Below are 16,947 nucleotides of genomic sequence, written 5' to 3'. Positions count from 1 at the left end.
TTAGAAAAATACAAATAAAAAGAAAGATCAACTGTGTGATTGCTGTAGAACTCATAGGCGACTGTTCATGTAACATTTGATTAGTTCTTGAACACAGGATATGATGAGGTGATATGTACAGTACCAGAGGCGCTAGAGAGCATATTCGCAAGGTAGCCATTTTGCTCTTACTCGGGGATGGGTGGGTTTTTGCCTTAGGCCTGATAAGTACCATTCTCCTTTTCTCTCTGTGCAAGGTGGAAAATGTTACATTAAACTCCATGGAGAAATATGTATTCAGTAGGTTTTGTTCAATAGAATCTCATCTCTTTTCTTTTGTACATACCTTTATGTTGTAGAACATTACTTAAATGTTTCCATTCTTTATGGTCCACTGTTAAATTAACAGCATAGGTCTGCTGTTTGTGATCCACTAAACATGAATAAATGTTCACAGCCAACCCATAAGGGCTGAATGTTAATGTGTTGTCAGAAATCATATAATCATATAGGCTCTACTACTTGTATTGACTTACAGCGTTTATTATTGGATTTAAGAAGCGTATTTTACTTCCAAAAAGCTTAGCAACACTAGTGCCAAATAGAGGCCTTGCTGTTCCTTACACTCAAAGCATTTGAAACAACCGATCAAGTGTCCAACCCCGCATTCATGCATGTGTTGCTAAAAGAAAGACATTTAGAGAAGTTTCAAAATCTATTACATTTTGTGAATCTGGTCTGTACCTAAGGGATGTCTTTGATTTGTCAACCGAGAAAATTAAGTACAAGTGCCATTTCTTCCACTGTGTGATAATAAATGTTACTTTGTACTGTACTGTACTGTAGCTTTAAACAATGTACCTAGACAAGAATAAAGTCCCAGATGTACTATTAATATTACTCAACAGAATGTGATATATGTGCAGTTGTTTAAATTATAGTGACATCTACAGTAACATGGTAATAATAATGATGATGATGATAATAAAGAAAAAAGTTCCTAAGTTTTCCCATCAGTATACAGTAATTCCATGTTTCATGCCCGGTCTTGAATTCAGCTTCTTGTTGCTTGACGTTTTGCTAGCTTTATGTTTCATAATGTCAGGGAAAGAAAAAAGTATGACACATGTTTTTGAAAACAGCCTCCCCATCTGCCAAACTCATCACCAATGCAAATTTCCTCCATGAACAGATTTCTCTAGTAAACCAGGGGGGGGGGGGGCTCTGTTAAAGTCTTCCATTTGTTATCATGTTAGCAAACTCATCATGACTGAACATCAAGTCAAAGAGATTGTGCATTCAGCAATATGACAAGTAAAATAAGCAAAGTGAAAGGAAAGTGCATCCATCAACTGTTCCTTTTGTTCGCTCTGAGCACGTCTTATTTATAAATGCCCTATAGCCTCACAGAAAATGACAGGTTTATATTTTTCCATTTTCAGAACTTCCTTACCAATCACTGCATTAATGCAAAACGACAAAATGCTTCTGTGAAGTTCATAGAATTTGACATGTACTACTTACACATGACAAATCTTCTGAATTGGTTTTGACGAGGTGACTGCTTGTCAGGATTGTTGTTTTGTATCATTTAAATTTGAATATAAGTGAACTTGTTTATCATAATAGAGCTGTTATACAGCACTATCATGTATTGCTCACAGTATATAGTGAATAGTCACTATTTGTTGAAAAAAAGTTCTTAATAGAACTTATGAACCATATTTTGCATTCATATATATATATATATATATATATATATATATATATATATATATATATATATATATATATATACATATATTCATTTAATAATAATATTTTAGTTGTTGAGGTATTTGTCACTGTACATTTGCACATACAGTACATGAAATGTGTCCTTTGCATTTACCAATCTTAACTATTAGGAGTAGTGGGTGCTATTAATACAGTGCTCAGGGAGCATTTAGAGGTTAAGTGTCTTGCTCAGGGACAAACTGACACATAGGGGTGGGCTGGGGGGGAAATCAGCAGCCTCACGATTCCCAGACGGCCCAACTACCCACTCGGCTACAGCCTCCTCTTGGCACATGGACCAGATTTGGAGTGGCATGAAATGGGAGGCACATTTTTCCTCCGAATGTTAGATCAAGGAAAGAAGGAACAGGACATGACTCAGTCATGTATACCAGCATGCGGGACGCTACGCAGCGCGTATGCAGAGGTGTAAAGCAACTAAGTACATTTACTCAAGTACTTTACTTTGAATACCGCCGAGTTGGCCTGGGGCGAGCGTTTTGGTATTCGATTTTATGTTAGAGCAAACCTCAAATTAACGGTGAGAACATTACAAAGGACTTTGATTTAAACACATATAGCGACAAGCAGCACACTAGCTACTTGTGTGTAGTTAATAAAGGGGCGAAGCATGGATTTACAAGACTCAAGCATCTTATCGAGATTGTCAGAAAGTGCGCTGTGGAGACTCTCCATGACACTCAGCTGGCTGTGTGTCCTGGATCGGAACATGGATCGGTGACGGGATAGCCGATGTCAGTGAATTAATAAGTCATATCGTTCGGTGCAACTCGTGTCTCTCCCCACGCCTGGGACCGCCGTTCAGAGTATGGGATGTCTCTTCCCATTGGCTTAAAGGGCAGCCATTGGCTTAAAGGACAGCCAATGATCGAAAACATGTCGAGAATATGTCGAGAAATGACTAGTGCTCAGTCTCTTTGTAGACCCGCATTGCATGCTGGTAAAAACGTGCATACTGTACATGCAGACTCTGATAAAGACATCCCCAGTAACATAAGCCTTCTACATTTTCTCCAAAACATTTTCATGCACCGGTAACTGTCCCTTTCACTTTTAAGCCCGGGTGAGCCTCTTTGTAGGAACTAGTTTAGTTGGAGGAAGAGTGGTCTGTCTGTCTGTCTGTCTGTCTGTCTGTCTGTCTGTCTGTCTGTCTGTCTGTCTCTCTCTCTCTCTCTCTCTCTCTGACTCACTCCGTCTCTCTCTCTCTCCGTCTCTCTCTCCATCTGTCTCTCTCTCTCTCTCTCTCTCTCTCTCTCTCTCTCTCTCTCTCTTTCTGTTCCTTTCAGCAGCATGCATCTTCTTAGCCTTTCCTAGTTCCACATTGGCACTTATCAATCAGGAATCAATGAATATGATTGTGGAAGGTAGTGCTGCGCTTTAGAGTGCTATTGATCGGCTTAAGGGTCGGGCTTCATGCCAGTCCTCATTAGCGCTCTCGAAATCCTTTCTCTTTCTCCTCCCTCTCTCTCTGTCTCTCTCACTTTACCACCTATCCTCCTTGCTGACGTAGGTGCCTGGTGATGCTAACCGATGACAGTCCTAAGTGCTTTAAGTGAAAAATATTGATTACAGGTGTTGGGAGCCATTTACACAGCTGCCTGGACACACACAGGCCAAAGAATACAGACAGCTTCTATCCATACATTAAGATGTCACCTTCAGTGACAACACCTGCAGTCATCCTCACTAACACCACATAAACTGTCTGCTTGTGGGTGGAGGAGATAAGGTGATTTGTTCCGCTGTTCCGTCCCTCAATCCAAGTGTCATGAGTTTGAGCCGCACAACAGCCAAGTGTGAGCCTTGACACTGTCTCCCCCTTCTCCTACCTGTTCCTGGAGCACTTTATACAGTATTACAGTATATACAATATATAGTGATTGATCCCTCAATTCCCCCACCCCCCAAAAAAGGGGGATTTCCTTTTTAACTTAACATTTTGTAACCCATTTTTTCACCCAGTGCCAATTGTCAAAAGCAATCCTGGGCGCTACACTCCCTCTGCCAGCCTAGGGAGAGCCTAGAGCTGAGCTCATGCCTCCTTCAATGCATGAAAGCTAGCAAGCCGCTTCTTATCACCTGACAGGGGGGAGGTTCCCTGGTTAGACGTAGCGCGTGGAAGGAACACGTTATTCCAACCAGTTCCTTTCCCCTCCATCAGGCGCCCAGGCTGACCAGGTGGAGGCAGTAGAGAGACCAGGATTACTGCATGTTTTTGTGAGGGAACCTACCCTAGGAGACACGGGGAGAACATACAAACTCCACACAGAAAGGCCCTTTCGCCAACCCCACCTAGGGTATGGGCACTGATGACTCGGAGGAGAGAACACGCCCCCAGTGCCCACGGCAGGAATCGAACCCAGGACCTTCTAGCTGTGAGGCGACAGTGCTACCAACTGCGCCACCGTGCCCCCAAAAAGGGGAATATCTTACGCTATGTAAATTAGTATGACTCAAGCAGCAGCCAGCAGTGCTGGAAAGTAACTAAGGGCAGGCATTTACTCAAGTGCTGTACTTAAGTACAATTTATGAAGAGTTTTTCCATTTCTTGATACTTTCTACTTTTTTTACTCCACTACAATTATTTGACATCTCTAGTTACAAGTTGCGTTGTAGATTTAGATTATTATTAGAAAAGTTAAGCATTGTCTTAGACTTATTTCATGCAGGCACGAGAGTCATATACACCTCAGCTGTAATCAGCTGTCAGTCTGCTGATTGCTTTCAATCAGCCACACTTATCTACACACCAATCACACCTCATTCCGTCAACAAGGCAGTCCGTTTAAATACGGCTCCCTCCTACACTGGATCTCTGCTTTTCAAATGCTGCCACATGCCACTGCTTGCTGCTGGTAAAGCTTAGCTCCACCACCCCAGCCTCCACCTTATAGTTCAGAGTCTTGCATTACTCAAACGTTTAAACTGAATGTTAAACTGAATGTTCTATGGCTTAAATTTTAAACTGCATTCAAGTATGCATGACTCAAGTTAATCTGATTAAATGTCTTGCTTTGGGCCCGCTCTTATATGCCTTTTGCATTACGTTCCCTGATTTTGCTTAGCATGCTGCTTGGCAAAATTTGGGGAACATCTTAAGAGTACAGTACTTTTACTTGTAACAGAGTGTTTTTATATTGTGGTATTGCAACTTTTACTTAAGTGCAGTAAAATATCTGAGTACTTCTTCCACTGTCAGCCAGGCACTTGTATGGCTGCTCCCCACAGATATAGGTAGTTACCAGCGAGGCCATCACCCCACTGTTCAGGTCTCTGACCTCTGGTCCTGCTCCCACAGCATGGTGGTTTTGGGCTCAGTCCCGGAGTCGCTGACCTTGGCCTGCAGGCTGAGTTTCAATCAGCGGGTTCACAAAGGTCTTTCACATGCACACACACATGCACGGATGGGCGTACGGACGGACGGACGGACGGACGGACGGACGGGCACACACGGACGGGCACACACACACACACACACACACACACACACACACACACACACACACACACACACACACACACACACACACACACACACACACACACACACACACACACACACACACACACACACACACAGGGCAGCCCGTCGGACCAGCCACCTATTCTTCCTACACCATAATGAGTTGACAGTCTCAAGCGAGGCAAAACTTTAGCCCATATCATATACCATATACCTCTGTCTGTCTCGCCCCCTCTCTCTTCTCCTTCCACACCACAGAGAGCACACACAGAGAGCACAGCGGGTGTGATTCACATCGCCACGCTAGCAGAGTAGCAGTCATGGCTGAGGAGATTTTTAATGAGAATGGCATGTCCCTTTTTTAATAAGTCAAAAGAAAAAGTCAAACTAGTCAAATGTAATTATTTTGAAAGTATTCAAAATAAACACATTATTGTAATTGTTGTCTTTGTAGTTGTTTGGTCCCGTCCTGTTCACCCGCCTTTAATGTTGGCATCAAAGGCACTTTATGATGCATTTGTTTTGTTTCCCCTCCTTTTCTTTTGTCAGCCACTGGGTAACAGAGGTCTTTTGTTCCTTGTCTGCACCTCTAGTGATTGCTGATCGCCCACTCTCATACGCACACATGCACAGCTTAAACAAAGTTTGAATATTCTATCCAAGCAATTCCAACTTTTGAAATTAACTTTGACCCCGGGGCGTGCTGGTGGCTTAAAGATAATCACATCATCGGTAAGGACCCTGACCTGTTTGTGCATCAGTACGTTTCTGTTAGCTGAAAAGCAGTCAATCGGCAATTGTTGTCTGGCCTTTTGTTGGAATGTGAATAGAACCTTATTGATTGGAGGCAAAATGTTTTAATGTTGTAGATGAGATTTCTGGATTGCTAAGTAATGGGAAGATGGAAGCCCATTTCAATCCATTTTCACGTCAAGTCCCAAATTGAAAATCTTTACACACATAATTAAGGCTGATCTGAGAAGAATGCTGAAACTTTTAAATGTGTGTTTTTTTTTGTAGGCATGCTGCCCTGAGCCTCGTGTGTAAATATATGATGCTCCTTGAATTGAGATAAGTCTAGGTAACAAAGTAATGAATATAAAATAGACAGTGGTATTGATATTTGATCCAACTAAATTAGAATGAAGCCGCTGTAATTGCATAATTTCACCTAATAAAGCACAAAATATTGAAAGAAAATTAAGGTGTTCATTGCGTTAACGTTTTTCTTTTTTTTTAAATACATAGCATTAAAAAGAGTCCTTTTGGGTATTTTTAACGACGAGCTAAATGGGTATGCCTTGTTCGGTATCTGGATTAAATGGATGATTCACTAGCTTTCTGTGGGAGCATCACAGCAGACAGTAAGAATCTCTCATGTAACGATGCAGTTGCTATTGACCATTCTCACCGCTGTGTATTCTATACTGTATGTAGTACTCTCATCTTTAAAAACAGCCTCCTTGACTCTCTATGCATAATACATAAGTGGTTGGCAAGGAAAGCCCCTGTGTGCTGAGCATTCTGAGCATGAACACTGGAGATTCATGTGGGAAGAAATGAGTTGCAGACTACTTTGCTGCATCAGTAGAGATGGATAGGGCAGACTATCGACAACAACCCTGAACCTCATGCAGTTCCTCTCAGGTTATCACTTCATAACAAAATAATTCCCATTGATTATTACTGGTCTGTTGATGAGGTGTCTGAATCGGTATGTATTTTACATCATCTGCTATCTACTGCTGGCAAGATGAATAATTTAAGAATCGGTGTGCAAACACAGAAAAGTAATAGCTAGTCTAAAATCTCCTCCATTATACACCTCATTTGTTTGTCCCCACTTTTGTTGGCTGTGCTGAGAAACACTATTACCACACACACATTCTTCATTTTAAAAACCATTGTGTATTTGTCTGTGTCTCCAGTGCATGTGAAAGCAGGGACCTGTGAGGTGATTGCCGCCCACCGCTGCTGTAACAAGAACAAGATCGAAGAGCGATCCCAGACTGTCAAATGTTCCTGTTTCCCCGGACAGGTGGCGGGGACGACAAGAGCTGCTCCCTCCTGTGTTGACGGTAGACCTTATTATTATTATTTTTATGTTGATTCAAAAGTGAAATTAAGTCAGTATTTATTAGAGAACTTACTGCATGAACTGTTGCAATATGATAATACTGTGTGTGATATGCTTCTGGGGCCTATTTCAGTGTTTCAGTTGTGTAATTACTTGGCTATGAGCCAAGCGAAGTTTATATTCGGTGCCTCCGATTCCAAAATCCTACAGGGCTTGCTCTCAGGGGCTCTATAATCTTTTAAATCGAATTGGATTGTCAGTCCATCCATCTAGTCCCTTTGTCTGCGGTTGACTACGAGACGATTGGTCCTTGTGTTCAGCGGAGCAGAGCGAGGGGGCCAGGTCATTTAATATCATGTCAACAGTGGCCTCTGTTACAGGTGAATCGATCCCCCTCTCCTCCTTTCTACAATAATGTCTCAGACAAGGAGCTTCCTCCATTTTGACAGTCCCCCGCCACGCTGCAGAAATGTCAAGGGAAGTCGTATATCGCCCGTAGGCCTCCTCAGAGCAAGTTAAGACCTTGACGCTCCAACCTCTGCTGCTCGCTTTATTACCCCTCCTACACACACACACACACACACACACACACACACACACACACACACACACACACACACACACACCTACTTGTGTCGCTGCTCTCTCTGCTTGTAACAGTTATGAGCTTGACATTGACCCACACCCTGTAATTCACTCACTGCAAATACACGGGGACAGGAGTGACAGATCTCCACTGTCAGCCGGCCATCAAAAGAACCTCCCTCTACTCTCCCTGACATGTTAATATAGAAACCAAAAGCTCTTTTTTTTTTCATGGGTTCTCTTTCTTTGGTTGATACACAGCGTTACAGAAAGGACCTCTTATTCATCTCTCGTTCCTCTTTGTCTGTCTTCCCCTTTCCATCTCTTTTTTATTTGTTACTACAGCATCTATAGTTGCACAGAAGTGGTGGTGCCAGATGCATCCCTGCATGGATGGAGAAGAGTGTAAAGTGTTGCCAGATCTTAAAGGATGGAGCTGCAGTACGGGAAACAAAGTAAAGACAACCAAGGTGCGTGATAAGCCATCGTCATCGGTATGCAGTACAGTACAGTACAGGATATACTGTAGTAGAACTGCGCGGCTCATTATACATACAGTAGAGAACGGCTTTGACACTGCGTTGGGAGTATGATGTCGAGAATGTTACGCTCTCTTCGCTCTGTATGGTGCTTTGGATAAAAGCATCCACCGAGTGGCGTGTACTGCGTTAGCGCATCAAACGCCCCCGTCAGCTTTTACTCTGCGATCACTGAACTTATTTTCTACAGTGAACCCAACCAGAAGGCAGAATGTTCAGCCGTGTTATTACTCATGAATATATATATGATATGCCACATTAATATATGCAACAAGACATGTCTTGTTTCACCACAGAACATCTGTGTTGTTTCAAATAAAGCGAAGTCCTAATGTGGAGGAAGCATGTATCAGAACAGCATACGATCGAAAAATGCACTGTTCTCTTGGAAAAAATGGAAATGACAAATGTAAAATGACATCGATTTTGTTTATGTATTTTATTGGGTAGCAATACGACGCATTGAATACGTTTCTTCAAAAAATAATATGAAAACATGGAGAGTGAGGTACCATGGCATGAACATATAGCAGCATCACAGAGTCGGTGCTTATGCAGGAGCCCGAACCGACACACATTGCTTCCATCTGACCCACTTGCTTTTGGCACTAGGATGAGAGAGCATGTCTTTGGGTCGGGTTCTAGCTTTGAAAAATACATTTGAGTGGTCTTGGGTGCTACCTCAAAAGTGTCAATGAGAAAGCAAAACAAAGTGGCAAGCAAAAGACAGGAAGAAAGGCAAAGAAAGAGAACAACAAACAAACATGCCGCCAGGAAGCTGAGTGTCACCAAGGTACTGTAGCTGCTCTAAAGCAGGGAGGGAGAATTCAGCCTGTGGTACTCCCAGAGATTAATCGAGGTTATCCACTCCTGTGTGTTTTTTTGGGTAGGTTTCAGGGTTGGGTAGACCTGTGGCGGCTGGAAGGTAGGGTAGGGGGTGGAGGCGTGGGTGGTGGGTGAGGGGGGGGGGCCCGGGGGTGACACAGTGGGCCCTGAGCCATCCATCACGGCTTCGTGTTTGACTCACCAAACGCCTGTACTTGAGCTGCCTCCTCCATTATTCATGGCTACGGGAGGCCTGGACGAAGGCAGAGCTTTTTATTTTAGCCGGGTTAATAATTCATGCCCCCTCTCACACGGCCCCCAGGAAGGCAGCAACAGAGAGGAAGAGAGGGAGAATGCAGGCAGGGGTGCCAGGTGGCTAGTACTGTAGAACCCGTCAGAACCTCTGCTCCTTCTTCTTACTTTTTTTTTTATTCAAGTCTCCACGGGGGTTCCCGCCATGATCGCTGCCCTGCCGCCTCCCACTGAGAGGCTAGAAAGAGAGGGTCAGTGTTGCATGCCAGAAGGGCTCTGTGTCGTGGCTTCATCATTAACATTGACCTGAGGAACAAATTGCAGCAGTGAGGATGACTTGAAGGGTCAAGAGCTTGCATCCACCTGGCCTGCGGTGGCAATAGTACAATGACTTAAAAAACACGACACAGAGTCTAATACAGCAGGGCTTCCCTGTTCAACTGAAAAGGCTAAATTAATAATCAGTTATCTGTCTAACTGGCTTAAAACCTGCTACTGTAGTAGCTACTACTGTACTGGAAGAATTGCTTTCCTTCATCCTTTTAAATTGGGCCACAATTCTATGCATAATATGTGGAACAATCACCTAACAGTATGATGCACTAACGTGAGCTTTGTGTGCTAACATTACTGAGCTGTGATTGGCCTAGCAGCATCAGCTGAGCTGGGTGGTTCACTGTATATGTGCACGTGGCAGCATGAGCTCTGATTAGTCTTTTTTTGTGACAACTGTTCTAGATGTCTGCTGGCCCCCTCAGAAAAACTGTACAGTTTAGTTATGCTGTAGAGAAATATTTCTCAAAATGTACAGTGGAAAGTAGTTGTTCGACCTGCTGCAACCAAATTAGAGCTAACAAAAATGAAACTATACATTTCAAAATAATATCTGGTAGCATTAAGGTCATAACACACGGCAAGCGGTTCATGCGGGCGGTACCGCTCGGATCAGCGGTGATCGCGCCGCGATCATTGTTGTTTTTTTCCTGCTGCGCGGTGCGGTGAAAAGAAAAGCTCACCACAATCCAGCTCTTGCCGCCCGCGCGTGTGTGCACAAACGAGCACGCGCGCGAAGATTTCGCGGGACTGCGCCCGCTCGCCTTTAGTCTTTGTGTTTTGAAACCATAATTTGTTTAGTCTTTATTTAGGCTTTGTTTTGAAATAACTGATGTAGAATATTGGGAAAGGAACCTTCAGTTCCATACCATACCTGTTCAATAAATCCTTTCCGATATTTAGCCATGACATGGTTGACGAAGAATGATGGTGGTGATTGTCTCACCTCCTGATAAAGTCACGTCAATAAATCTCACTCTGAAACCCCCACAGCCTCCTCTGACAACTTCAGCCCTACCCGCTTTCTCCCCACTTTCTCTGTCAAAGAGCAGCCACAGTTTTATAGTAATAGTGTCGGTAATATCTGGAATTATAACCCAAACAGTTCACACCTTGCACCACTGTGTCAATGGGAGTTTACAAAGCAAAACCTCCTCTACCTTCTACTAGACAATAGTGGAATATTGCTGATTGATAGCTGTCTGATGTGGATTTGTATTTTTGACACACCTATTCTATTCTATTTTGTATTGTGTGTAATAATTTCCACTCTAGCCTTTGCATGCATGAAAAGGAACATCATGATATTGAACTGAGGAGTGTGCTAATTGCATTTGTTGCAGCTCTACTTTAAACCCTTCTGTTGTCTTCAGACAAGGTTAAGCTACATATCTTCCCAGTTAAACTTTGCAGTCTGTTCTCCAGCTGTGGCCCCATACATTTCCTCAAATCATGTCAACAGGCTAACTGATAGACCATTATACAAATAGATCCGGAGTTCAGGGTATTGTGCATGGCATAGTGTAGGAGGTAAAGCTGTATTAAATCGAAACGTTTCAAAGTGGTTCTGACAAAACTGGCTCTTAAACAAAAATTGGCCACAAAAATATATTTTTCATTTTTGTTCACCAAGACTATAGCTCAAACAGGGACTTAACCAAGCATATGGCATGTCTGCAGATTCTCCTGTTTCACCTGAGTAAATCACTTTATAAAGGTTATGTGAAGAAAGATCTTAATACTTAAAGGGCTAAAAGATAACGCCTGATGTCCCTATCAATAATGGTGGTCGATAAGTGCCCTGAAAGCGGTGCTAAATCATTCTATCGGCCATTGATTTGTGTCTTATATGGTCCATTAAGACATGGCCTGAGGCTGGAATTGACCCTGCAATTTTGTCTTTTAGGGCATTCGTGACAATTGTGAAATAGGATCTCATACACCTCGATAACTCAATAACTTTGTTGGAGCTGTCAGAAAGCATCAGACAGGACACATGCAGCCAAGACAGTGAATGTAGAGACTTAACCACTTAAACCAATATGCTTTTTTATCAAGTCAAATAGGGAAAATAGCTGAGCTACGCATTGTGAGCTTGTAGATCTGCTATTTTATTGCCAAATTCAGCCCCTCAAACTGGGGACCCTTAAATCAATGCACACGTTGGTTGCACGTGCGCGCCCCAGCTGGGCTGACTCCTGAGTGAGGAAGGGTCTGATCCTTCGAATGTTATAGAGCATAAACCTACAGGATCGAGTGACCGCTCGACCAAGCCACCAAGGTATGGAATAGTCAAACCCCATCCCTAAAAAAATGCAGTTCGCTGGGCTCATTTAAAACAGCCCTAAAAACTCATCTTTCTGGAGGCCAAAAGAGGAGGTAGTACCAGTTTCCCGGTAGACAGACGACCCCCCTCCCCTTTTTTGTATATATATATATATTTTTTTTTTAATTTTTTGTTCTTTTTTTTGTACCAAGTGTTATTTTTTTTCTCTGTATATTTTTATGTTGTTATTGAACTATTTGGTTGCTACTATATATGTCTATGAAATGAATACCAAGGAACTCAACGGAAACAAGTCCGCAAGGACTTTTTTGGACGGACCTTTTAGACAAAAGTATTATAAATGTAACTGTGATGTTTTACGTTCTTTTTGCCTAATAAAAAATTCAATCAATCAATCAATCAATCAATCATTATGCAAATAGACACCTACAGTCGTGGTATGTTGATAGTGGCTGTGTTACCACCTGATTACTCCCCTGGTACCAGCAGAGCACACCTGTTTATTTTACGTGCCGTCGCGATCATCCATTCGATAGTTATTGGCAGTTGAATGTATGTTGTTTTCGCCAAAAAGCAACAGAAAGCAGAGAAAAGGCAATTTTTCCAAATCCATTAACATGGAAGTGAATGTGGTTGTTTTTTTTGCGATCACGTGATTTGCTACTTCTTTGCTTCACTGGGCGTCAAATGGTGACTCATTGGTTAGCGAACAGCGCCAGCGTAAAACCACTGAAAACACAAAATCTCGTCATTCTCGTCATCGGCAGTCTGACCCTTAGCAAAATATGTCAAGAAATCTCGTCAGTCAAAGAGTTAAGGGGGGCACGGTGGCGCATTCGGTAGCGCTGTGGCCTCACAGCTAGAAGGTCCTGGGTTCGATTCCCGCAGGGGACATTGTGGGCGCTGGGGGCGTGTTCTCTCCTCCGCGTCATCAGTGCCCATACCCTAGGTGGGGTTGGCGAATCCTGGTCACTATACTGGTTGGAATAACGTGTTCCTTCCACGCGCTACGTCCTACCAGGGAAACTCCCCCTGTCAGGTGACAAGAAGGTCAGTTGGCTCTCATGCATTGAAGGAGGCATGAGCTCGGCCCTGGCCTCCCTAGGTTGGCAGAGGGAAGGTAGTGCCCAGGATTACATAGACAATTGGCACTGGGTGTAAAAAATGGGGTTACAAAATCGTGGGATAAAAAAAAAGAAAAAGATACAGATATATATGTTTTCTCCCCCCTTAGCTACTCAAGTATACACACACACACACACACACACACACACACACACACACACACACACACACACACACACACACACACACACACACACAGTGAAAGTCTCTCCATCAAAGGCATGGTCAGTTTGTCAATGGGGCTTTGAACCTACAGCTGACCAGTGAAATGTGCTCTTTCATCCTGAAACAGCCCAAACATCAGACCATTAGGAGACACGGTCTGTTCTCCTGATTCCCCTTTGTGCGTTTAGTTCACCCTCACAATGACATGTCCAATAGCCTGGCATGCTAATTGCTTGAATAAGGCTTCTTTTCCCCTCTGTGTATTTTGCTGCTTGTTGGTATTTGATGAATTAATCATCAAAAAGCCACATAACCAACCGGAAACATATTACCTGCAACAATAACAGCAAATTAAAGAAATCAAACAAACAAACACATAACATTATTTTAATGAGTATTATAGCATTAGTAAGTGTTAAACTCTAATATTTGGAGAAGGTCTGTTCTTTGGAGAAGGTCTGTACCCCTACTAGACATCCAGGAACTTTTACAATTACAATTTAGGAATTAAGCAGAGGCTCTTATCCAGAGCGACATAGAACCCTGTACAGTAATCTATCTCCATATTTGTGTTGATAAAGTATTTTTGCACCCTCACGGTTTCTGTTGTTTCTGATGTACTGTTGCCATCAGAAACATGCTTAGCAGGACACGGCTTAGCTTAACAAGTTGGTTTCTGCTAATGCTGTGACAGAACCACTTGGCATAAGTTCTTATGTGTGTTCTCCAGTCTGCTGCTACCAGCGTTGTGGGACCACGTAGTAGTTTCTATATTGTCGCTCTCCACCCCCTGATTCCCAAGGATTGTCACATTGAAGTGAAGATTAAATTGTGCCTCCATGAACAGTATGCACTGCATACTCTGTTGCCATGCCAGACAACAGAAGAAAAAAAAGCTCTGGTGCAATATTACAATTGTTCCCTCAGAAATCTGGACAGGGTGGAGTCAGTCCCACATTTTAGACAACTTTGCCCCAGCCAACTGCTAATGGATGCTTGTATTCACAGGACCTCCTGCGTACGTGCGTAAGTGCATGCGTGCGTGTTCGTGCGTGCGCGCGTGTGTGCCTGGTGTGAGCTAACTCCTCTGACAATACAGCATAAATCAGAGGGCATGCCAGAAAGTTCCTTATGTTCCACTTTTAAAGGGCAAGATAGCAAACAAAGGACACATTTCACCCACTGGTGTATTTATAGGACAATGCTAAATGTAAAGGGTAGCACATACTGTGTCTTGTGACAATCTGTTAGATTAATATTCATGAATAAATACACCTAAAAATACTTATGGCAGCAGAATGCTGTACTGAATAATAATGTTCACCACAATGTCCTTATGGTGATGAACAGCACTGTGTGCTCCAAAATTACATCAAATGTTGATCATAGAATACAGTATGACAAACTCCATTCAAGAGTAATTATGTTGGCCTGGGCCGCTGGCGTAGCGGCGGCCTGACCTAGGCTCAGTGTAGCCTGACAGTGTGTCGCGGGTTCGAGTCCCGATCCCGACGGCCTTTGCTGCATGTCACTCCCCATCTCTCTCTCCCCATTTCCTGTCAGCCTACTGTCCTGTCAATAAAGGCATAAAAGGCCAAAAATAAATATGAAAAAAAAGAGTAATTATGTTAAACATAGACTTTAGATACTGTACAGTAGTCTTTTTTATTGTCTGATATTAATCAGTTTGTAAAGGTATAAATATCTAATTTTAGAATTAAACATAGGCATCACATTGCACTACAACTGTAAAGTGTTTTGGCTTAACCATAATGTGGCTATTGCACCATGAGGGCATATGAATGAAGGAAATGACCCCTGGGAATTTAAAAACTAGGAATACACGTTTGATACATGGGGCGGCAGTGGCTCAGGAGTTAGAGTGGCTGCTTGGGAATCGGAAGGTTCCTGGTTCGATCCTGGGCTCCCACTGTGTTACTGTCAAAGTGTCCTTGAGCAAGACACTGAACCCCTGACTGCTCCCGATGAGCAGGTTGGTGCCTTGCATGGTTTACTCCGTCGTGTGTGTCAATGGGTGAATGTAATGCACGTTGTAAAGCGCTTTGGATAGGTGCTATATACGTGCACCAGTTATACTGTTGTCATGTATATAGTAATCTAGGATCAATCCATGGAATTAGATTTGGTGACTATGTTGGAGCCGGTGTGACACCCTTGCCTGATTTTGTAGTTTGTTCTCCTGCTCAAGTTAAAAACTACAGCAGATTAAAAACATGGCAGGCTAGTAAGCAACGCAGGTGCAGCTAATAAAATTAATAATTGGTGTGTTAGATTTATTGTGTGCCCAGAGCCATCGGAGTGCAACTGGTCAATGCTTGCACATTCACACACCTAAATCTAACACGGCTATTATTCATCGTATTAGCTGCAGCTGCGTTGTATAAGGTTATGCAGCTTGTCATGTTTTACCCTGCTGTAGTTTTTAACCAGAATCTGCTTAATTTTCCAAAACTGCAGAATTAACTGCAGATCTACAAGCTCACAACGTGTCACAATATGAAACGTTATGGTCTTCTAGATCAGCCATTTTCAGGCGACACAGACAAAGTGTAAAATAGGGCTTAAGTGGTTAAATATATGTTTGCACACGTGGTCATTAGGTGAAATAATTAGTTTCTGTTGCGTAACCCAGATTTAATCATTTTATTTGGTCCCCTCTCTTTCAGGTTACCCGATAGTCCTCTAAGACAACCAGATTTGGTGCCAGGCGAACCCCAACACGACAACCGACACCATAGGACTTGTGGATATGATGGGGTTTTGACAAATGGTGGAAACTAGGGACCAATAGGGACAAAAAGCACTGACATTCCACCAAGCAAATGGAGAACGATGATCACCGGACAACCACACAAGACTACACATCATCCATAATGGACTACTGGTCTTTAGACTTCAACAGTAGCCTACTCTGAACTGTACTGCCCGCCAAATCTTCTCTTTTTTTGTGTCATAGTTTTCTGCCTATGGACACGGAGGCTTAATGCCTGAACTTAATATATTGACTGAATGACTGTGGATAACACATGAAAACAAAAAACAAAAGAAAAAACAAAAATCATGTGACGTGAATATTTTGTGTTATTCTCTCGCCACAGTGAGCCATGGGACTCCTGATACATATCTACTGTACGTTGAGGACCTAGTGAGATCATGAGCATTTTCATTCCTTTCCGCCTTATGAAGCAGATGTCTCTTCTTTTTAAACGTTTTTTCTTCTTCTTTATTTATTTTTTTTGGGTGAGGATGGGGGACTTGAAACAAAAGTGTTTGGCTCTTGTCAAATTAGAGCGTCAAGTCTTCTTTTCAAAGACTTGATGCATCAAAAGGAGATTGCCACAGCAGTGGAAGAAAGGAGTAATGTTATGATGTTTGACAAGGCACCATTGGGGCTCAAAACCACAGTTTAAGGTGATGTAAAGCTGTGCTCCGCCAAACTGTTTTCGTGACATCTGTTGTTTTCAAAGCCTTGTGACAAAACATTGATTACAAATGTCAG

General features: G+C 42.7%; 1 protein-coding gene across 1 annotated transcript in view; it reads left to right on the top strand.

The window, feature by feature from the left end:
- tafa3a (TAFA chemokine like family member 3a) overlaps positions 1–16,688 on the top strand; it is a 111,197-nt gene extending 94,509 nt beyond the window's left edge. Inside the window, exons 3-5 of the mRNA XM_080423183.1 lie at positions 7,168–7,317; positions 8,247–8,371; positions 16,115–16,688. Of these exons, the coding sequence (XP_080279309.1) occupies positions 7,168–7,317; positions 8,247–8,371; positions 16,115–16,126 (287 nt within the window). The 3' untranslated portion in view covers positions 16,127–16,688. The remainder of the gene's footprint in view (positions 1–7,167; positions 7,318–8,246; positions 8,372–16,114) is intronic.
- The last annotated feature ends 259 nt before the right edge of the window (positions 16,689–16,947 follow it).

The sequence above is a fragment of the Gymnoscopelus braueri genome, assembly GCF_963280865.1.
Source record: "Gymnoscopelus braueri genome assembly, chromosome: 3".
Taxonomy (NCBI): domain Eukaryota; kingdom Metazoa; phylum Chordata; class Actinopteri; order Myctophiformes; family Myctophidae; genus Gymnoscopelus; species Gymnoscopelus braueri.
The sequence above is the reverse complement of the archived record's forward strand: the minus strand, read 5'-3'. Positions and strand labels throughout refer to the sequence as shown.